Here is a 23,562-nt window from a genome sequence, read left to right as displayed (position 1 = left end):
CAAACACGAAAAACCACCACTGTCGGATACTAAAAAAACACAAACGCCTGAACTGAAACAATACTGTTAAATATGCAGATGCCATCTTAATTTGCAAGATTTTATACAAATAAATCCAAAACATCAACAATGGCTGGCTCTAGGGGTGACTGTAAAGTAGTGAGTGCTTCATAGGTGGAAGTCAATAGCAATTACCGTATTTTCACCACTATAAGGCGCACTTAAAATTCTTAAACTTTCTCCAAAATAGACAAGGCGCCTTATAATACAGTGCGCCTTATACATATGGAAAAAACAGAAATCCAAACACGAAAAACCGCCACAGTCAGATATTAAAAACACACAAACACCTGAACTGAAACAATACTGTGAAATATGAAGATGCCATCTTAATTTACAAAATCTTCCATCATATAGCTCCTCCCCCTCTGCAAGATTTTATACCAAAAAATCCAAAACATCAACAATGGCTGGCTCTAGAGGTGACTGTGTAGTGAATGCTAAATTAGCTAAAGCACCTTCTCTCTTCATACCTGGAAGTCAATACCAATTACCGTATTTTCACCACTATAAGGCGCACTTAAAAGTCTTATATTTTCCCCAAAATAGACAGTGTAGAGGACTTGGAGTAAAAAATTGGGGTGTTTTTTTGATCATGACTTAAACCATGGCCATCTGCCAAGCTAGCACACAATACCGTTAGCCTATCTGCTCTAGGAGACGGATTCTTTGGCCGTCACGGCAGGACACGTTCTTTTCAGAGTGTGGCCGTGGCAACGACGGAGGCTGGCTGGCGGTAGGGCCGCCCTGCTGAGGGGCTGTCAAAGAGCAGTTCCTGTAAGGGAAGGACGGCGGGGCGCAAGGGCCTGGAACCTTCACTGCCCCTTCTGTCAATGTTTTGGATGCAAAGAGAATAGAAAAATCAACGGCCTTCGCTCACGACTGTTTTCGGGACAAAAGTGTGAGGACATCTGGCCTTTCCAGGTCTTTCAATGAAAGAAAACGTAAACTCGGGCCCCTTCTTAAAAGACCAACCATGTCGGTTTGGTTGACATTAGGGTGAACGGACGTTTGGTCGCCGGTCAAATGGTGACAAAATTATATTCATTAGAGAGAGTTTAATATCTAAGAGAGAGAGTTTCATATCTAAGTATTGTTTAATATCTAAGTACTGTTTAATATGTAAGTACTGTTTAATATCGAAGTACAGCTTAATATCTGAGTACTGTTTAATATCTAAGTACTGTTTAATATCTAAGTACTCTTTAATATGTAAGTACTGTTTAATATGTAAGTACTGTTTAATATGTAAGTACTGTTTCATATCGAAGTACAGCTTAATATCTGAGTACTGTTTAATATCTAAGTACTGTTTAATATCTAAGTACTCTTTAATATCTAAGTACTGTTTAATATGTAAGTACTGTTTAATATCAAAGTACAGCTTAATATCTGAGTACTGTTTAATATCTAAGTACTGTTAAATATCGAAGTACTGTTCGATATCAAAGTACTGTTTAATATCTAAGTACTGCCTAGTATCTGAACACTGTTTAATATCTGAGTACTGTTTAATATCCAAGTACTGTTTAATATCTAAGTACTGTTTAATATCTAAGTACTGTTTGACATCTAAGTACTGTTTCAAATCTAAGTACTGTTTAATATCTAAGTACTGTTTAATACCTAAGTACTGTTAAATATCTAAGTAGTGTTTGATATCTAAGTACTGTTTAATATCTAAGTACTGTTTAATATCTAAGTACTGTTAAATATCGAAGTACTGTTTCATATCTAAGTACTGTTTAATATCTAAGTACTGTTGAATATCTAAGTACTGTTTAATATCTAAGCACTGTTTCATATCCAAGTACATTTTATTATCTAAGTACTGTTTAATATCTAAGTACTGTTTAATATCTAAGTACTGTTTAATATCTAAGTACTGTTTAATATCTAAGTACTGTTGAATATCTAAGTACTGTTGAATATCTAAGTATTGTTTAATATCTAAGTACTGTTTAATATCTAAGTACTGTTTAATATCTTAGTACTGTTTAATATCTAAGTACTGCTCAATATCTAAATACTGTTCAATATCTAAGAACTGTATAATATCTAAGTACTGTTGAAACCAGCTCTCAAAATTATATACATGAGAGAGTTTAATACCTAAATATCTACTGTTTTCAACAGTACTTAGATATGAAACTGTTTCTCTTAGATATTAAACTCTCTCTCCCATGAATATAATTTTGAGAGCTGCTTTCAACAGTAAACTTTCTGTCACCGGCGACCAAAAGGGACCAAAAGACCGGCGACCAAACGTCCGAGCACCGCCATTCGGGTTCTCAATGTCTTCACCCCAGTGGACATTTATGGAGCGCACAAAAAGGGTCAATCTCCAAACAATCTCCAAGTATCTTCAGCATAAAACGTGCCTTTTTTTTTAAATGAGCCACTGTCTCGTGAAGAACTTTAGAGTCATATGACTAACAAACAAAATCCAAGAATTCACTTCCCTCCCGGCAAAAGATAATTGACTTACTTATTCATCCCGTGAATAAACATCTGCTCATGCTGATAAATTAATGCATGTTTATGTCCTACTGTACATGGATATTCCTTCAAATCTGGTCACCCAGACCATGAAAAAAATGTGTTTACACTGCAGACAATTAGTCAGTGTCCCTAATGCACCGGTGTCAAAGTGGCGGCCCGCGGGCCAAATGTGGCCCGCTGCATCATTTTGTGGGGCCCGAGAAAGTAAATGATGAGTGCCGACTTTCTGTTTTAGGATCAAATTAAAATGAAGAGTATCGATGTATATTACATTTCCTGATTGTCTCCCTTTTTAAATCAATAATTGTCATTTTTTAATCATTTTTTTCTGTGTTTTTAGTTAAAAAATATTTTTGTAAAATCCAAAAATATATATAAAAAAATCTAAAAAAAACATTGTGTTAGATCTATAAAAAACTGAATATTCCGGGCTTTTAATCCAGTTATTTTAATCCATTTATAAAAAAAAATCTAAATATTATAACTAAAATGGGCCAATGTATATTAAATTTCCTGATTTTCCCCCTTTTAAATCAATAATTGTCATTTTTTAATCTATTTTTTCTGTTTTTAGTTCAAAAATCATTTTGTAAAATCCAAAAATATATATAAAAAAAGCTAAAATAAACATTGTTTTAAATCTATAAAAAACTGAATATTCAAGGCTTTTATTCCAATTCTTATAATCCATTTATACAAAAAAATCAAGATATTCTATCTAAAATGGTCACATGAAATCAAGTTGACGTTAAAGTGTCCCGCGAACCAACCCGAGTCTGACACCCTTGCACTAAGGCAATGGGTCATATTTCCGAATAGCGGCCATTTTTTTTTTGGGTCGGTTCAAGTCAATTCACCTGAAGCAACAAATCTTTGCGTTCCCCCCCTCGAGAGCTTTCCACGCCTGTCCGTGTCTCCTCGCAACAACTCGGTCGCGGGGGCCCAAGTTGAAGAGCTGCTTTTGTTCACGTTGAAGAATGCTAACCCCGCCCCCTCCCATGCCGCCGCCCCCTTCCTTTAACCTGCCAATTTGTGATGGCTTCAGCATGCGCGCCGACTTTTATCCTAATGTTTTGATTTACAACACGCAGGCTAACCGTCCAGGATAATGCAATCGCATTTATGTAACTTGTCCTAGTCATGGATGTATGGTTAATGCTAACCCACTTGTGTCAAAGTGGCGGCCCGGGGGCCAAATCTGGACCGCCGGATCATTTTGTGTGGCCCGGGAAAGTAAATGATGAGTGCTTTCTGTTTTAGCATCAAATTAAAATGAAGAGTATATATTTACATTAAATTTCCTGATTTTTCCAATTTTAAATCAATATTTTTTTTCTGGATTTTTAGTTCAAAAATCATTTTGTAAAATCTAAAAATAAATTTAAAAAAAGCTAAAATAAACATTGTTTAGGATCTATAAAAAACGGAATATTCAGAGATTTTAATCCAGTTTTTCTAATCCATTTATTTAACAAAATATCTAAATATTATTTCTAAAATGGTACGATGTATATTAAATTTCCTGATTTTCCCCCTTTTAAATCAATAATTGTCATTTTTTAATCCATTTTTACAGTGTTTTTATTTCAAAAGTCATTTTGAAAAATCTAAAAAAATATTCAAAAAAGCTCAAATAAACATTGTTTTAGATCTATAAAAACTGAATATTCAAAGTTTTTAATCCAATTATTTTTATCCATTTATTTAAAAAAAATCTAAATATTATATCTAAAATGGTCCGATGTACATAAAATTTCCTGATTTTCCTCCTTTTAAATCAATAATTGTCATTTTTTAAATCCATTTTTTCTGTGTTTATCTAAATATTCCATCTAAAATACTCCGGCCCACCTGAAATCAAATTGCACTTAAAATCTGCCACCCTTGCACTAAACACACAAAATAAAAACAGAAAATAACCTCCATACCCATCCCACCTGGATCCAATTTCCATCCATCCCTCCAACTAAGCCCACAAAAGACATAAAAAAACTATCAAAAAACTAAACATTCCTTACCGTTCCAAGCCAGCCGAGCCCCGATAAAACCGTCTCCCAGTCGTCCTTCATTTTGCTCAAACAGAGCCGGCAAAAAGCGGCGTCCAAGTCTTGCATGGCTCTCCGCTCAGCGCCCAATGCGTCCATCGTCTCTCGGCGACCATTCCCAAGCCTATCCCGTCAGCATTTGAAGAAAAAAAAAACAGAATATCAGTCCTTGGAACCGAAAATCGCATCAAAAGTTGACATTTTTTTCATTTTCCTTCCACTCTTGTTTCTCTTCCTTCTACTTTTTCTCCTTCACAAAGTTTTCTGAGTACTACATTCCCCCCTCCCCGTCTCTCTCTCTCTCCTCTCGCTCTATTTTCCATCAGCACCCCCCTTTAGCTCCTCCTACCAAAGTAAAAAACCCCCACTGTTGAACTAATCTGCAGCTGGACATGGGGATTGGACAGCACAGGTTGTCATGGAAACCAGAGTGTCCCCTTCCACAAAAAAAAAGAAAAAAAACAGGAATGAGATCAGGAAGAGGGTCAACTAAACTCATAAATAACTTCCTCCTTTGGGAGACAATTAAGACTATTTCCTCTAGGCAGAATGTTTGTCTTATTTATTTGAACTTGTGGACAACCGTGGCAAGTGCTTGTGAAGTGTAGGAGAAACAAAAAAATAAACAAAATAAACACTGTGTTATGAAGTAAAGTAGCCACAATTATGTTCATCAAGTCAGAATTTATTCTATGGATCATAAAAAAGTGTAGCGATACTTGGACAACTTTAAAGGTCACTTTTTTAAGGCAATTTTTGCCATATATATTGTAAAGTGTGTAACCGGTTCTAGAGGTGACTGTGTAGTTTCCTTTAAAAAGAGTGCTAAATTAGCCAAAGCAGCTTCTCTCTTCATTTCTGGACACATACACAAATACATATACACATACAGTGATAATTTTACAATTGGCACACTGCGAGTCCCAGGGATTCGCTTGTCTGAAAACTGTGCGTCCCAGGAAACTTGTCACGAGTCCCGACATACTACGGATGCAAATAAAACATAAGCAACGATATATAAACATTCAGATTTAATTTATTTATTATATGGTTTAGGGTTAGGGTTTATTTATCATTGTACTAGTCTTTCAGCTCGTAGATCCTCCTCTCTTTGCAGCCAAAAGTCTTTTGAAATGTGCGTATTTTTCCTTGCTTCCCCCGTTTTGCTTCATGATCATCGATCGAATCTTCTGCAGTTCTTTTCTTACTAGTTGTATTTTTTAACTGCGAAATAACTATCCAGACTGTTTTGCTTTTTCTGAAACATTTTTTATCTTTCTTACACTATTACGAAACTCTTGCTATCGCTTTCTCTCCTTCGTCTGCTAGTGTCTGCTAGTCTCGCGAGAATTATTTCGCAAAGATTATGTGGAATAAATTGGTTTGCTATCGGATATATGTGTTTTTTTTTTTTTTTTGATAAAAATTTCTTTGCGTCCGAAAAAAGCACATTACTTGAAATTGTGCGTCTGGAAGAAAAGCTGTGCGTATCAGACGCAGGACGCAGAGGTAACGAGAACACTGCACATATACACATATATATATATACACATACACAAATACATATACACATATAAATATATATATATATATACATACACATACAGATACACATATATACATACACACATACACATACATATACATACATACACATACATACACATACATACACATACATACACATACATACACATACATACACATACACATACATATACATACATATACATACATATACAAACATATATATCTACATATATACATATACACATATACACATACAAATATATACATACATATATATCTACATATATACATATACACATATACACATACAAATATATACATATATACATATACACATACAAATATATACATATACACATACAAATATATACATATATACATACAAATATATCTACATATATACATATACACACATATATACACACATACACATACAGATATACATACATATACACAAACACAAAGACATATATATATACATACATACACACACATAAATATATATACATACATATACATACATACATATCTACATATATACATATACGTATATATACACACGTACGTGTACATACACATATACATACATGCACATACATCTATATATAAGCACATATATATATACATATATATACACACAAATGTTCATGCATGCATACGGTAGGTCTTAACACTCAACCACCCTCAAACTTAAATTAGGATGTTTTTGTGAATAAAAAACAGATATCTACCTGACTGACACATCAGCATTACAATTCCTAGATCTGTATGACCATGATAATAAATACCTTGTATGCTGCACTCGTGACTTTTTTGGCACATGCAACTAGGTCACATGTCACCAAGCCTTTTCACCCTGTCGGAAAAAAATTTCATTGTCTCATCCCGCTAAACCCTGAGCCAAAAAATCTGAACCCACATTTGAAACGCCAAAAAACTTAACTGTCAATCAATGGCTGTATACTGGGAACATTGGGAGTGTAAGGTTAACAGAGGGGAGGGCGGGGTTGGTGGGAACAACATCTGTTTGGCATTTATCCCACCTTATGGTGTTGCCGGGCAGATGTCTACAGCTGGGATTCCAGGAGTGCGCCGTCCAGGGGAACGAACCGTGACCGGGTTCCGACCATGTTTCCGACCCGTCTCGTGGTCTACAAGCAAGAGACAAACAATAGAATCAACATTTGCACTCGGCCTCTTCATTTCCTGTCCTTAATGACCCAGAAAAAGCATTCCGCTGCCATCCCAACATGGCTTTGATACACTAAAGTGAATCCTGTTCAGGAAAAAGGAGGCTCCTTTTCAGGAAGTAGCCTTATCCCAAGAACATATGGAACTACAAAGGAACTGTTATTTTATGACCAATATACACCTACACTCGTTTGAAGCATAATTGTCCTTTTAAAAACACATTTGGACCACCGCGGTTATGTGCTTAGCCTCCATTTTTATTTGCCTCTATCAAGTTTTACAACAAAAAACTGTTGTTAAGGACAGATAATTTACTTTGGTGGAAGATTAATGCAGATTTGGATAGCAGCATTAGCATCATTAGCATAATTTTCATCTCTTAATGAACGTTTGTAGCTATTTAGGGATAGAATCTCAAAAATATGGGACAAAATGTTTCATTTGTAAGGTTTTCAGGACAAAATGTTTCAAATATTTGTGGTTGGCATTCCATAACATATACAAATCTTTAAATTAACATACAATGCATACATTGGAAAGATGTTATTGGTAAAAGTATTAGTTAATATTTACTAAAACGGTTTTTTTTTAGCTTTTTGGCTGGGTCGTGTTTACCATGTGGTAAATAGGAAGAACAATATGAGTAGTTTGTCGCTATCTGTTGGTTATTAAACGACATTACAGTTTTAATTAAAGTAATTTACGGTGAATAAAGACTTCTGTAATACAAATATAGGTGTAAATTGACCTACCTTCAAGGTAAAAGTTTGTGAATGTTCCATGACGTCATGCGTTTTGCAAACTTGTGGCATCTAACGACACATTGTGGCATCTAACCGTACATTTTCCTTTTAAATGCATGTTTAGTTTTAAATAGATCACGATATGTACATATTGCTTTTTAAATAACAATACTAACATGTACGATAAGGAATACTACAAAAACAACGTGGAAAATAGCGTTGGTCGCATGGCATGTTTAGCGTTATTCCTTTAAGAACACATCACGTGATCTGGATATGACGTCAAACCCGGAAATGCAGTTGTTGTTGTCATTCGTTCGTATTATCAATGGCTTGTTTTGGTGTCGCCGATGGCCACAAATCATCAACAAGATTAACATTAAGTAACACTTTAAATCTCGCTATTACGTTGTTTTTATATCGACATTAGCCAAAAGTAATTTCTTAATTGTTGTAAACATCGGATGACTGCGTTATGGCTATTTTTTTATATTCATTTTTCATATAATGTCAGTTAATCTTAAAAAAATTGTAAATACTATAACAATTTCGCCCTGCAATGCTAAACATTAGCCGATAAAATGGCGGTTGCTATGTTAGAAGCCAGATCGCTTCTTCTCAACCTAAGATCCACTTTCCACAGAGTCAGACTTTTTAGTCAAACCAGATTAAACCAGAATTCCAAATCATGTCTGGTCAAAAGAGGACTCGTTCTGAGGAATATACCCAAAATCGCATTCCTATACTGGGCCACAGCAAAAGCATCACCAGCAAAATGCCAACAAGCTTCAATACCAGTCCAAATCCACAACAAAAAGTCTCTTGCCAAGATCCAAGTCCACAAACTGGTCTTCCTAATCCGTTTAGGCATCCGTGCGCTAGTTCTATTCCTGAAATTCTCCCCTTTTCTGGTTCTCTATCCCATGGTTCTGGTTTCCAATCGATTGGCCTCATACTGGTTGAATGCCTTGCTATGGGTGACGGAAAGTTCTGGTCCGGCTTTCATTAAACTGGGTCAATGGGCCAGTACAAGACGGGATGTTTTCCCTCAAGAGTTCTGCGACCAGTTCTCCAGACTTCACGTTAATGTGCGTCCTCATTCGTGGGCTCACACCAAGATGTGTCTTAAAAGGGCTTTTGGAGAAGGTTGGAAGAAGGTTTTGGTTTTTGAGAGCAAAGAACCGGTGGGATCGGGTTGTGTGGCCCAGGTTTATCGTGGATGGGCCAATAAGGATCAAGTGGAGGATCCGGATTTCCAGACGTTGCTGGAGGAGATGGATAAGGAGGATTTGTTGGAAGCGTGGGAGATTCCTGGTCTGAGTGGAGTGGTCAGGTCTGTCAGGGATTTCTGGAAAGGAGGACTTAAGGAAGATGAGAAGATGGAGGAGAACAACGTGGTTGGAGAGCATAGGATACCTGTGGCTATCAAGGTGGGACAGTTAGCTTTAGAGATATTTAAACAGTACTTGGATATTAAACAGTACTTGGATATTAAACAGTACTTGGATATTAAACAGTACTTGGATATTAAACAGTACTTGGATATTAAACAGTACTTGGATGTTAAACAGTACTTGGATGTTAAACAGTACTTGGATATTAAACAGTACTTGGATATTAAACAGTACTTGGATATTAAACAGTACTTGGATATTAAACAGTACTTGGATATTAAACAGTACTTGGATATTAAACAGTACTTGGATATTAAACAGTACTTGGATATTAAACAGTACTTGGATATTAAACAGTACTTGGATATTAAACAGTGCTTGGATATTAAACAGTACTTAGATATTTAAACAATACTTAGATATTAAACAGTACTTGGATATTAAACAGTACTTAGATATTAAACTCTCTCTCTTAGATATTAAACTGTCTCTCATGAATATAATTTTGAGAGCTGGTTTCAATATTAAACTCTCAGTCACCATTTGACCAGAAACTAAAAGGGACCAAATGACTGTTGACCAAACGTCCGAGTACCAATCATTTTAGATATAATATTTTGATCTTTTTAATTTTTAAGAAATGAATTAAAAGTCCTGAATATTCATTTTTTTTCTAGATCTAAAACAATGTTTACTTTAGCTTTTTTATTTATATTTTTTGATTTTACAAAATTATTATTGAACTAAAAAATGAAAAAAATCATTAAAAAATGACAATTATTGATTTAAAAGTGGGAAAATCAGGAAATTTAACATACATCTATACTCTTCATTCTAATTTGATCCTAAAACAGAAAGTCGGCACTCATCATTTCCTTTCCCGGGCCACACAAAATGATCCGGCGGGCCAGATTTGGCCCCCGGGCCGCCACTTTGACACACATGCTCTAGAAATATATTGGATCTCATAGAAAACTTCTCAAAGTCTAGTTTTAGCTTTAGAAATAAATGCTTTTACAAAATGTTCCATCACAAAGCAATAATTTGTCTAAAAAAATCCAACAAATCAAGAAGAGCTGGCTCTAGAGGTGACTGTGTAGTTCCCTTCACAAAGACTGCTATAGTAGCCAAAGCCTGACATACCTGAATGAACGATTATCATATTCATCATGCATTTAATCCACTTAAGGTGCTTCATCCGGGCCTGAGACGACAAGTGGAGATGGACCTGCTGCTCATGAAGACCGCCAGTTTCCTTCTACACAGGTTTCCTGGACTCAAGTGGATTAGCCTGCCAGAAATTGTGGCCGAATTTGAAAAACTCATGACCAAACAGGTAAGTTCAACACATTGAACGGCTTAGTCTAAACGTTGGGGCCCCCTGGCGGTGATAAACAGCATTGTAGGCCATCAACAGCAGCCAAGATTTGGTCATTGAGTCGAATTATTTTGTTGATCGCAGCAGATGATTGGACATTGTCAATTTGTTTCAGATTGACCTTCGTTTCGAGGCCAAAAATATCGAGCGATTTCGGGAGAATTTCCGCAACATCGACTATGTGAAGTTTCCCACGCCGTTACGGCCATTTGTCACCAGGACGATTCTGGTGGAAACATTTGAAGTGAGTATACTGTTGGTTTTTGTTTGTTTTTTGTCGCCAAATTACTCACAAATCAGGCAAATTTGTCTAGGAGAGCGAGCCCATCTCAAACTACCTCGGACCAGAAACCCCTCCTCAGGTGAAGGAGAAGATTGCCAGAATGGGAGTGGAAGCCTTGCTAAAAATGGTGAGTTTTTTCACCCAAAAAAAGATATTAGTTCAAATAGAAAATGCTATTTGTGGCTAACTTTGCTAGCTCGTCAATGAAATTGTAGCTAACTTTGCCAGCTCGTCAATGAAATTGTAGCTAACTTTGCCAGCTCGTCAATGCCATTGTGCTGTTAATGTTAGCTATAAGGCACCGGTGTCAAAGTGGCGGCCCGGGGGCCAAATCTGGCCCGCCACATCATTTTGTGCGGCCCGGGAAAGTAAATCATGAGTGTTGACTTTCTGTTTTAAGATCAAAATCAAATGGAGAGTATATATGTACATTACATTTTCTGATTTCCCCCTTTTAAATCAATAATTGTCATTTTTTAATCATTTTTTCTGTGTTTTTAGTTCAAAAATCATTTTGTAAAATCTAAAAATATATTTGAAAAAAGCTAAAATAAACATTGTTTTAGATATATATAAAAAATGAATATTAAGGGCTTTTAATCCACTTCTTTTAATCCATTTATACAAAAAAATATCTAAATATTATATCTAAAATGATCTGACCCACCTGAAATCAAGTTGACGTTAATGCAACTATTTTAGCATGCGTCCTTATTCTTCTCTCACAGGTTTTTGTGGATAACTTTGTCCACGCCGACCTTCATCCCGGCAACATCCTCGTGCGGCATTGCGGCACCCCTGCGAGCTCATGTGACCTGCCCGGGTCGGAGCATGGGAAGACCACCCTGACCGACCTGTGGGACACGGTGGTGGTGAGCGTCAGGCCCGAGACGCGACCTTACCAGCTGGTACTGCTGGACGCCGGCATCGTGGCGCAGCTCAGCGGTCACGACCTGGAAAACTTCAAGGCCGTCTTCGCCGCCGTGGTGCGGCGTCAGGTGAGCCGAGACGCCGCCATAGATCTGGGAAAGGGTTATCATCGGTATTATTAAAGACTGAGGGACAAATGATGTGAATTCAATGTTCATTTTGCCTCTACTTACAAATTTTGTAAGTAGAACTATGACTATAGCACAGGTGTCAAAGTGGTGGCGCGGGGGGCCAAATCTGGTCCACCGAATCACTTTGTGTGGCCCGGGAAAGTCAATAATGAGTGCTGACTTTCTGTTTTAGGATCAAATTAAAATGAAAAGTATAGATTAAATTTCCTGATTTTCCCCCTTTTAAATCAATAATAGTCGTTTTTTAAATATTTTTTTGTTTTTTTAGTTCAAAAATCATTTTGTAAAAATACATTTAAAAAAACCTAAAATAAACATTGTTTTAGATCTATAAAAATGAATATTTAGGAATTTTAATCCAGTTCTTTTAATCCATTTATGTAAAAAAATGTATATTACATTTCCTGATTCCCCCCTTTTAAATCAATAATAGTATTTTTTAATCCATTTTTTCTGTTTTAGTTCAAAAATCATTTTGTAAAATCTAAAAAATATATATTAAAATAGCTAAAATAAACATTGTTTTAGATCTATAAAAAACGGACCAGTTCTTTTAATCCATTTATGAAAAAAAATGTATATTACATTTCCTGATTGTCCCCTTTCAAATCAATTATTGTCATTTTTTTAATCATTTTTTTCTGTTTTAGTTCAAAAATCTTTTTGTAAAATCTAAAAAAATATATTAAAATAGCTAAAATAAACATTGTTTTAGATCTATAAAAAACTGAATATTCAGGGCTTTTAATCCAGTTCTTTTAATCCATTTCTAAATAAAAAATATATATATTTTTTGTCTTATCAGGGTGAGCGAGTAGCGGAGCTCATTTTGCATCACGCCCGGGCTAACGAGTGCCAAGACGTTCCACGTTTCAAGAAGGAAATGGCCCAGCTAGTAGACGTAGCCCTCACCGGCACCCTCTCCCTTGGAAAGGTATGCCATTCCCTTATTTCTTAGTTTTTTTTGTCTGTAAAATCATTCAATTTTACAGATCCAAGTCGCCGACTTGCTCTCCAGAGTCTTTGGCCTGCTTATCAAACACAAGGTAGAGAATATTAATATATTGACAAGCATAGTGAGGCAAGATTTGAACTTATTTTTGGGTTATTTTGCTTACTGTAGGTAAAACTGGAGAGTAACTTTGCATCCATCGTACTGGCCATCATGGTACTGGAAGGACTGGGACGCTCTTTGGACCCCAATTTGGACATTTTGGAGCTAGCCAAACCGCTTCTGCTCAAAAACTGTACTTCGCTCATATAATGTGGACTTAAGGGATACCTCAAGAAAAATCAAGTGTAACAAGAGAAGAGATTTTGTTTCCATGTTGTGGTGGGATAAGCTAGCATTTCCTTAATTTTGTTTTTTTAATTTTTAAGCTTGATTTAAAGGGAAAGACAACAATTTGTATCATGTAGGAGAGAATCTCCATTTTTTTGCAATGTATAACGGTGGGTAAAGAAATTTAAATCAATAAAATGAAGAGTGAATACTGTTGGTAGACATTTTTTTTCAATGCTAGCACCCTTTTAGCTAATAAAATGTAGCAATCTGAGAGTCAGACATTGGCTTTTAGCACAGTTAGTTGCTATTTTGGAACTGTTTTGGTAGGACAAAAATATTTTTTATAGGGAAAATGACTTTTTTTTTGCCAAAAATAGTTATTTTCCAAATAAAAAGATATTTTTGTCCTACTTATTTGCCCTTTTTAATAGGGAAAATGACTATTTTTGGCAAAAGTAGTCATTTTCCCTATTAAAAAAGGCAAATAAGTAGGACAAAAATATCTTTTTATAGGGAGAATGACTTCTTTATGGCAAAAAAATGTAATTTTCCCTACAAAAAGATATTTTTGTTCTACTTATTTGCCTTTTTTAATAAGGAAAATGATTTTTTGGCAAAAATAAGTCATTTTCCCTATAAAAAGATATTTTTTCCTACCCAAAAAGTTCCAAAATCTGAACCAACTGCGATAAAGTCAATGCTTTGGCTATAGAATCTTAGATATTTACATATGTAATGACCCATAATCGCAGTTAGTTCCTATTTCGGAACTTTTTGGACAATAGGACAAAAAAATGTTTTTAAAGGGCAAATGACTATTTTTGGCAAAACAAACAAGCCCATAAAATAAACAAATGTTTTTAACATCAATTTGCACAAGGAACTAAATATGCAAATTACTCTAACTATAGTCTTAGATATTTACCTATGTAATGACCCATAATCACAGTTAATTCCTATTTTGGAACTTTTTGGATAGGACAAAAAATATATTTTTATAGGGAAAATGACTTTTTGGCAAAAAAACAAGCCCATAAAATCAACAAATGTTTTTAACATCAATTTGTACGAAGAACTAAATATGCAAATTAGCCTTTGGCTATAGTCTTAGATATTTACATATGTAATGACTCAAATCCATTAAACTCCGCCTCTTTCAATCAAAACCCAATGCAAAAATGAGTTAATAAAGGATTAATGGTACAACAAAATAAGTCATAAAGGACCTTTTTCTGTTTTAAAGACAATATTAATGGCGCAAAGTCCATTTATTTAGCATTTTATTAAATCGGTCGATGAAAAACAGACAAGAGACGCACTTTTTGTCATCAGGAAGAACAGTCAGCATGGCCGAGAAAGAGCCAATCAAATGAAGACGTTCGGGTGCCATCAAAAAATCAAATGTCGCAAACCCTCTTATTGCAAAAAAAACTTTTTTGGGGGTGTATTAAACTATCATAAAGATCCCAACTGGTCCGCTAGATGAGACAAGATCTGTGTATGGAAAAAAAATGGAATAATAATCATATTTATATTAATTAACAGCAAAAAATCTCTAATAGACAAACACAATCACCTCATTATAAGATTTTGTCACGGTTACGACAACCAGAGAGAAGCGGAATTCTTGTTTTTTAGATATTTTTTGTTCTAGTTTTTGTTTTTTAGATGAATTAAATATTTTTTTTTGAAAAATATCTCACCATTTACTTATACTTTTTTTTTATTGCAAAAAATAGGCAACCGGGCTAGTTGTGATAAATGATCAAAAGGGGAAAGGGGGAGGGGGGGGGGGGGGTCGTAGGAAATTTTGGGGGTCCTGGGGGCGGGGTCACAGCCTCATTTTGTGTGTGTGCGTGTTTTCCTGCGTCTTCCTTATTTTTTTGTACAATGTTCAAATTCCTGAAAGACAACCTTTGCCAAGAACGTCCATTTTTTTGACATTGGGGGGTGTAGAGGGGGAGGGGAAGCCTTAAAATGGGGGTCTTCAGGGGTCAAAACAATGTCAAAAATCCTTCCTCCATCCTCTGCACTTTTTTTGTCTCAAAAACTGGTCCTTTTACGTTTTGCGACAGCGCCCCCTGGAGGATGGGCGGCCCATTGCAACAGCGCCTTGTCAAAAGCGTCCGCTAGGGTTCAAAAGGTCATGGCAGGAGCAGCTCTGGGCAGTAAATTCCTGTTTCCTCTAAATTCTCTCCCATGATGCCATTTTGGGGTCCTTTTTTGGTGAGGCGGCCATTTTTTTTTCATCCATTGTCTTTACATTCCGTTAAGGATGTAGTGGAGGGTTTTGCTGTTGTATAATCACCTTTTTTTGAGGGGGCGGGGTTAGTTTTGGATGGGAGGGGGGGTGTAATAGGTGTGTGTGTGTGTATGTGGGCGTGGCTACGAGTTAAGCCAGGCGTGGTTGAGGCATTCGCCCGCAGAGGCTCTTTTTTCGGGGACCATCTCTAGCATGGGGAGCAAAAAGTGGGTGAACTGGGCGGCGTCCTCGTGAGCCCAGCCGTACTTTTCCACTAGGACGTCGAAAAGGGACCATGGTTTCAGCTTGGTGATGTGCCGAAGTTCGCCTGTTGACGTGAAATGTGTCGTTAGTGGGAGGTTGATGGTGGTTGGGAAATGGGTGGTGGTGGAAAGGTTAGTCGCACTGAAAAGTGTACCTTTAAAATTTGTTCTAGTAGTTCACCATAGTCAATTGGAAAGTGAAATTACATTTTAAAAGTCATGTCATTTAAAATGTACAAAAAAAAATAATTTGGTTTTTTTGGTTTGTTTTAAGTTTTTGGGGATTTAGAAATTGGATTTTTTGGGTTTTTTTTAAAAGTTTTTGTGGATTTAGAAATTGGATTTTTTGGGGTTGGTGTTTGAAGTTTTTGGGGATTTAGAAATTGGATTTTTTGGGTTCGTTTTTAAAGATTTTGTGGATTTTTTGGTTTGTTTTTAAAGATTTTGTGGATTTTTTTGGTTTGTTTTTTAAGATTTTGTAGATTTTTTTGGATTGTTTTTTAAAGTTTTTGTTGATTTTTTTGGTTGGTTTTTAAAGTTTTTGTGGATTTTTTAAAGTTTTTATGGATTTTTTTGGTTGGTTTTTAAAGTTTTTGTGGATTTTGTAATTGATTTTTGTAACAATACAATGTATTATACAGTATATTGATAAAGGTTTATTTTCTAAGAAAAAATGTTGTATTCACCTAAAAATAACAACAAAACGGACTAAGAAAATGATTTCCCAAAATATACTAACACTTTTCTGAAAATAGTCTTTAAAAATTGCGATTTGATTCTCCTCCCAAATTTGAATTGTAAACTAAAATGAATTGCCATGATACTTCTTTTCAGTGTGACCCTAAAAACAAACAAAAAATGCTTTTTAGGAAAATAAATCATGTTCTCTTACTTTTAACAAACGCAAAATAAAATGCTCTACATGTTTTATACTGTAGCATCCATACAATGACAAAATACTTCAAAAATACTCCAAACTTATTAGTAAAACCCTAAAATAGCTCAAATAAATCCATACTACTACAAAGCACTACTATACTTGCCCAACCAGTAAGAGAACACAATTTAATTTCCATTTTTTTAAGGGGGTGGGGCTTATTCACAATACCATCCACAATCATGCAGGAGTAAATTTGACTTGAACAATCAGCAAGCATACCCACGTAACGGCGGGGAGTTTTTGCCTCCAAAAAAACAAAATCCCAATTAAATACATTAAAAATAGAGAGCAATAAATCCCAAATATGATTGGACTAAATTTTCATGTAAAACTAAACATACGATGATCAAATTTGGAATTTACAAGCCAAAATATCAAGCTCATACTATTTTTTAAGTCCAAACTGAAAATTGACAGCAAAACACTAATTATTGCACACTGGATTTGATATATTGGCATGAACTGATGACTTTTTTTCCATCATTTCATCATTTTTTTTAATTTTTTTAATTTTTCTTAATTTTTTTTTAGCTGATCCTTTTTGCCAGATACAGAATCAGTATAGCCAATCAAAAACCCCCTCCCCCATCTCATTATAGATATAATAATCCCATTTCTGTTTGCGATGGCGTCCCCGCGGGCGCCACGGTCGCCACGTCTGGCTCTTTCCATCGAGCGCAGGCGTGCGTCCGTTTACCTTTCTTGGAGAAAAACTCTCGGCTGTACCTCCCGGCGGCGTACACTTTGCGCGGGACCTTCCCCAGCAGCTCCGAGATCAGAGCGATGTGGTCTGCGCCGCCCACCGCCGCCGCCACATAGAGGGAACAGGCACCATTACAGCATGCAAAACAACACTCACTTAAAAAATAAATGAAAAAAAGGGGCGTGGATTAGGGCGCCGATGCTGACACGCGCTTCCGCCCACCGGTGGACGTCCGCGCGTGTCCGTTAAGCCCCGCCCACCGGTCGGTGGCCATCTTAGGAGGCCATTGCTACCTCTTCTGTTGAAGAATTCTCGGGAATATTTTCCAGAGAGTGCAAAGTGCCTTGGGATACAGCCCAGGAGTTCTATGATGTGGGCTATGTGGTCTAAAAGTGGGTGAGATGGGAGGGGGGGAAAGGGTGGGGTGGGACGCGTTTGTCACGGGGTGTGGCCGACGGAAAATGATTGGTGGGGAGGAGTCACACGGAGTGAAAGAGAGAAAAGAGTTGTTAGTTAAGAGTCCAGAGGGTGGAATTCCATTTCCTAGAGGGGAAAGAGAGTTTGGGGGGGGGGGGGGGGGGGGTCAGGTGGCCATTTTGTCTGAGTGGTTTTGACCGTAGGCGTCCAATCCGCTTTGGTCAGGGGGTCGTCGCAGGATGGCTATCAGGGCCCCCTATTGGTCCATTATTTTGTTTTGGTTATGAGAGAATGAGAGCATATATACTGAGAAATTGTGAAGTGACCCTAACCAAGCTCCGCCTCCAGCTAACTGAACATGTTATGTGTTAGAACAAAGTTGGAGGCGGAGTTTGGTTAGGGTCAGTCAGTTAAAAAAACAAAAATAAATCAAATTTGCAGGCATGAAAATTCTTTCATTTGACAATTTTTTTAAAACATGAAATTAGTAGTTTTTTTTTCGTGGCCGGACATTTCGTCCCCGGACAGTTCGTCCCCGGACAGTTCGTCCCCGGACAGTTCGTCCCCGGACAGTTCGTCCCCGGACAGTTCGTCCCCGGACAGTTCGTCCCCGGACAGTTCGTCCCCGGACAGTTCGTCCCCGGACAGTTCGTCCCCGCACAGTTCGTCCCCAGAAAGTTCGTGGCCGGACAGTTTGTGGCCGGACTGGCGAACGATTGTTAGGAAATAAAAGGCAATAAATAAAATTATTTTATAAAAAAAAATATTAAAAAGACAAAAAACTAAAGAATGTGAATTTCCTTTGTCTTCTTTAATAGTGGTTCAGGTTAGGCGAACTGTTTGGCGACGAACCGTCCGGGGACGAAATGTCTGGGTACCGTTTTTTTCAGTTGTTTTTGTTTTCAAATCATGTGCCATCATATGAGCGCATATAAACTGAGAAATTTCTTGAATATTATTATTATTTGTTATTATCATCCGGGAACACCATTTCCCATACAGAGAATTCAATATTTTTGAATTAATAATTTTAAATCATACTTGACTCCATTACCTAATTTTCATCCCTAAAAGCTCCAGATCAATTAAAAAAAAACTTTCCATAATTTTAACTTAACTTTGGCACTATGCTGCCCTCTATCAATTTTTTTTTAAAGTTTTGACATGACATGGGAAATATTTTAGATCCTCACCCTCATCCCGCGAATAGTCCTCCCCCGAATGGGGCTCGAACAGGTAGTCCCCCGTGGCCAGCTCGAAGGCCTGCCACCACAAAAAAAGCAAGATGGTGATTAAACAGGTCCCGGCACGGAGCGCTTCGCTGTCTTTATTTACCATGCAGGCGGTGCTCCAGATATCGGCGGGGGTGCTGTAGCCGGCTCCTATCAGCACTTCGATGGAGCGGTACTGTCTGGTCTGGATGTCTTCCGTAAAGTGCTTGTGCTGCAAAACAATGGCACATACATTTGTTCATTTTCTGAACTGCTTTATCTTAACATGGGTGAGGACAGGGGGGTGCTGGAACCTGTCCTGGTCAACTACAGGCACCAGGCAGGGGGGGAAACACGGCGTTAATGGAAACGAATAAAGTTTATTAAATAATAAAAGCACAGGTGTCAAAGTGGCGGAACGCGGGCCAAAACTGGCCCGCCAGATGATTTTGTGCGGCCCAAGAAAGTAAATCACAAGTGCTGATTTTCTGTTTTAGGATCAAATTTCAAATGAAGAGTATAGATGTTTATTAAATTTCCTGATTCCCCCCTTTTAAATCAATAATTGTCATTTTTAAGCCATTTTTTCTGTTTTTAGTTCAAAAATCATTTTGTAAAATCTAAAAATATAGTTAAAAATGTTTATTTTAGATTTTTTTAACTATATTTTTAGATTTTACAAAATGATTATATTCACATAAATTACACTTGACATGCACGAAAGATGATAATTTTTCTTCAGAGAAATTGTAAAATTAAACAATTTAAGGCCATTTTAAGGGTACGGCTTATACACAGACGCGGCTAATATGCGAGAAAATACAGTAATTGATGTCTATTGCCATAAATAGGAGACATTGTGTGTGTTCTTACCACCCAGCAGGCGTTGCCAAGATCTGCGATTTTCACCCGGATGGAATCGGCGTTACGTGGGTCCAACGGGTTGATTAGCAGGTCCGCGGCTCGGGCTCGTACTGGAAATGGGTAAAAAAAAAGTTTGGCTTTTGAGAATTTAAAAAAAAATGACATTTTAATCACTTTTCAGGCTTGAGTTGCATTATTTAGCTTAAATCTTCATTTTGGGTTGCCAGGTTGTAAAGTTTTTTTCCAGAGAATAATTGTTCGTACCTTTTGGTGCGTCTCCCGTGCTAGAAGACGACACAGTCCGACTACGATCGGCGACAACATGTCCGTCGTGCGATCTCCCCGCCGCGCTGTCGCCCGTCCCCCCGCCGGCGTGGCCCCCCGGCTCGGGATCCAAAGGCAAGTCGGGAAAGAGCGGCGCGGGTGGCCTTGCTCGCTCGCCATTGGCCAATCCCGGCTCGCCCACTTCGCCGTTGAACATCTCGTAGCCGGAGCTGAGTGAGAGGTCTCTGTCGGTGTAGCTGAGTTCCGACTCCACTAGGGGGCAGAGGAGGGGCTCGGGCGTAGGTGTGGGCACGGGTGTGGATGGCGAGGGTTCTTGCTCCTCCCCCTCTTCTGGGGCTAGGAGGGCGTGGCCGTTAGTTTTAGCCGACTCGACTTTGTCGGTGAGGAGGTCAGCGGTAGTAGTGTCATCTTCATCATCCTCCTCTTCCTCCTCCTTCACGGCCTCCTCCGTCTCTTCTTCTGTCTTTTCCAGCTCTTTCCCACAAAGCTCATTTTCTTTATCCTCGCCGTCGACGCTCTTCGGCGTCTCCTCTTCTTCCTCCTTCTTCACCACCTCCTCTTTCAGTTCCTCCCTTTCCTCTCCTTCCGGTTCTCCTGTCGGTGTCCAATCTCCGTTCCCGGGAGGGATGGGAGCTTCTTTTTCAGCTACGGGCGTTGGCTCCTCCTCCTCCTCGTCGTCCTCTTGCTCCGCCTCCTCCTTCTCCTGCTCCTCATCCTCCTTCTGCTCCACGTCTTCGTCCTGAACCTCACTGACGACGTGGGGGTCTTTTGCATCCTCGTTGTCGGCCTCGTCGTCGTGAGCGGCGCCTGAAAAAAATGGCGAGGGGAGTCAATGAGCCGGCTACTGGATTAGGGAGCATGAGTCATGTGACTTTTAGTAAATGTAGCAATGACTAGTTAGCATCACAATTGGTGGTTTGAAGCCTATCTTACTAGAGGTCCACTATATTATATTATTTGTGTTAAATTTTTCATGGGACTGACTTGATAATTTGGTTGGAATGATGCAACTGGAAAACTTAGTCAAACATTAGAAAAATTATATTTTTTGGATTTTGTGCTGATTAGCTAGGAATTTTTTTTCTTCCTCCAGCAAATTTGAGAAAATAAGAACTAAATATAAGAATTAAAGATTGTCTTCTCAAAGCCAACCTCACCTAGTTACTTTTTTGAGGTGAGTTTATTCAGAAATCATTTTTTATTTTATTTTGTTATTATTAATATTACTAATATGATTATTATTATGATTGTCATTATGATTGTCATTATGATTGTCATTATGATTGTCATTATGATTGTCATTATGATTATCATTGATTGTCATTATGATGATTATTACTATGATTATTATGATTATGCTTATTATGATTATGCTTGGTTGTTATGATTATGCTTATTAATATTATTATTGTGATTATAGTTATTAAGATTGTGATTATTCTTATGAATGTGATTATTATTATGATTGTGATTATCTTTATGACTGTCATTATAATAATAATAATTATTATTATTGTGATTATTATAATGATTATTATAATTATTATAATTTTTATTATTATTAAAACATCAACAAATCAGGTATCTCATCTCTCGTCTTTTGGGAAAATGTCTCACAACTGTGTTAACCCTCATCAAAATCAGAGATATTAACCCATCGCAATCCAACTCAACATCACTCCCAAAACACATTCCACTCACATGTATGATTGGTCAACCTTGTGGGCCTCTCACCACCTTCTCCCTCCTCTTCATCATCCTCCCCATCGTCCTCATCGCTCTCTCCGGGGGCCATGGCGGGACCCGGCGGTGGCGTTGGCGGCGTTGACGTCGATACCGGCGCCGTTTCGGGAGGTGCCGAAGTCGGAGCGGGTGGAGTCTCTGACTCCACCTTCCCTGGCTCCACCTCTTCCTTCCCTGTCTCCTCCTCTCCATCCTCCTCCTCTTCTTCTTCTTCCTCCTCCTCTTCCTCCTCCTCCTCATCCTCGCCACCCTCCTCCTCATTGGCCTTCCCGTCTTTTTTCTCCGCCTCCCTCTCCAAGGCCTCGATTTCCAACATCCTCTTCTCCAACATCTCGGCTTGTCGCTTCTGCTTCTTTTTCATCTTCTTCTTCTTGTTTTTGGAGATCTTCCCCACCTTTGGAGCAAAAGCGAAGAAAAGGCCGTTCGAATGGAGAAGCGGAGAGACATACGCGTCTCGAGCGGGTTTTTTTCTTTTCGTGTGTTGTCCTCTCACGTCATACTCACATCGGTTGTACTCACCGGTTTGATCTGCGGGGCTGTGCTAACTGACACACACACACAAGGAGAAACAATCATCAGACAACTTCAAAACACAACTAAACCAGAGATTAGCTTTATACACAACACCAAATGTAAAAAAGCGGACCCATGTATACAGTAATACCTTTTTTTTACCCGGTAACACACTCGTAACATAACATAAATAAATATAAATGAACTTGGATTACGATGCAGACACACTCAAAAATAAGTTGAATCTAATCTTACACTAACTTTAATTCTTATTTTGTTTGAAATTTTGATACATTTCTTTTGGCTTTATTAGCCCCGCCTCCACCCTGAGTTTCAGATGTAATCTATCGGGGGTTGTTTGCTTTTGTGTTCCCTTTAAAATATTCCCAAAATGATGCACAAAAATGTCCTTCAAATATAATAACGCACAACTACTTGCCAACAAGAAGTACTATATATATACTCCTCTTGTATTAGCGGACAAGCCCCGCCTTTTGCACTGACTAACAGGAAAAAACACTACCCAGTGCTTGTCCATTTTAGATATAATATTTAGATTTTCTTTTTTTTAATAAATGGATTAAAAGAACTGGATTAAAAGACCTGAATATTCAGTTTTTTATAGATCTAAAACAATGTTTACTTTAGCTTTTTTTAAATATATTTTTAGATTTTACAAAATGATTTTTGATCTAAAAACACAAAAAATTGATTAAAAATGACAATAATTGATTTAAAAGGGGGAAAATCAGGAAATTTAATATACATCTACATACTACTATTTTAATTTGATCCTAAAACAGAAAGTCGTGACTCATGATTTAATTTTCCGGGCCGCAAAAAATGATGCGGCGGGCCAGATTTGGCCCCCAGGCCACCACTTTGACACATGTGGCCTAGACACATTAC

General features: G+C 37.6%; 3 protein-coding genes across 8 annotated transcripts in view; 1 reads left to right on the top strand and 2 right to left on the bottom strand.

The window, feature by feature from the left end:
• Positions 1 to 4,903, bottom strand: part of LOC144192168 (DENN domain-containing protein 2A) — a 30,600-nt gene extending 25,697 nt beyond the window's left edge. Inside the window, exon 1 of the mRNA XM_077711239.1 lies at positions 4,581 to 4,903. The gene's annotated coding sequence lies outside the window, so the exon portion shown is untranslated. The remainder of the gene's footprint in view (positions 1 to 4,580) is intronic.
• A 3,444-nt stretch (positions 4,904 to 8,347) lies between these two features.
• Positions 8,348 to 13,678, top strand: adck2 (aarF domain containing kinase 2). Its single transcript, XM_077711156.1, has 8 exons — positions 8,348 to 9,501; positions 10,655 to 10,801; positions 10,959 to 11,087; positions 11,158 to 11,253; positions 11,855 to 12,124; positions 12,993 to 13,121; positions 13,180 to 13,233; positions 13,311 to 13,678. Exons 1-8 carry the CDS (start codon positions 8,653 to 8,655, stop codon positions 13,449 to 13,451), a joined length of 1,815 nt encoding a protein of 604 aa, XP_077567282.1. The 5' UTR covers positions 8,348 to 8,652; the 3' UTR covers positions 13,452 to 13,678.
• Positions 13,679 to 14,735: 1,057 nt separating this feature from the next.
• Positions 14,736 to 23,562, bottom strand: part of srpk2 (SRSF protein kinase 2) — a 35,141-nt gene continuing 26,314 nt past the window's right edge. Inside the window, exons 10-18 of one of the 6 annotated variants that reach the window (XM_077711103.1) lie at positions 22,660 to 22,685; positions 22,099 to 22,534; positions 20,377 to 21,204; positions 20,122 to 20,222; positions 19,373 to 19,480; positions 19,231 to 19,300; positions 17,914 to 18,006; positions 17,615 to 17,707; positions 14,736 to 16,042 (exon numbers count right to left, since the gene is read on the bottom strand). In XM_077711103.1, coding sequence (XP_077567229.1) covers positions 15,858 to 16,042; positions 17,615 to 17,707; positions 17,914 to 18,006; positions 19,231 to 19,300; positions 19,373 to 19,480; positions 20,122 to 20,222; positions 20,377 to 21,204; positions 22,099 to 22,534; positions 22,660 to 22,685 — 1,940 coding nt within the window. In that variant the 3' untranslated portion in view covers positions 14,736 to 15,857. Of the gene's footprint in view, positions 16,043 to 17,614; positions 17,708 to 17,913; positions 18,007 to 19,230; positions 19,301 to 19,372; positions 19,481 to 20,121; positions 20,223 to 20,376; positions 21,205 to 22,098; positions 22,535 to 22,644; positions 22,686 to 23,562 lie in introns of all 6 variants that reach the window. The other 5 variants (XM_077711104.1, XM_077711106.1, XM_077711105.1 and 2 more) reach the window with 5 other exon arrangements.

The sequence above is a fragment of the Stigmatopora nigra genome, unplaced genomic scaffold, assembly GCF_051989575.1.
Source record: "Stigmatopora nigra isolate UIUO_SnigA unplaced genomic scaffold, RoL_Snig_1.1 HiC_scaffold_25, whole genome shotgun sequence".
NCBI lineage: Eukaryota > Metazoa > Chordata > Actinopteri > Syngnathiformes > Syngnathidae > Stigmatopora > Stigmatopora nigra.
The sequence above is the reverse complement of the archived record's forward strand: the minus strand, read 5'-3'. Positions and strand labels throughout refer to the sequence as shown.

Excerpts from the sequence above, each read along its gene's own strand:
- adck2 (XM_077711156.1), top strand. The coding sequence starts at position 8,653 with ATGGCGGTTGCTATGTTAGAAGCCAGATCGCTTCTTCTCAACCTAAGA. Across the intron at positions 11,254-11,854 it reads TGGAAGCCTTGCTAAAAATG|GTTTTTGTGGATAACTTTGT; the intron begins GTGAGTTTTTTC and ends CTTCTCTCACAG. Across the intron at positions 13,234-13,310 it reads GCCTGCTTATCAAACACAAG|GTAAAACTGGAGAGTAACTT; the intron begins GTAGAGAATATT and ends TGCTTACTGTAG.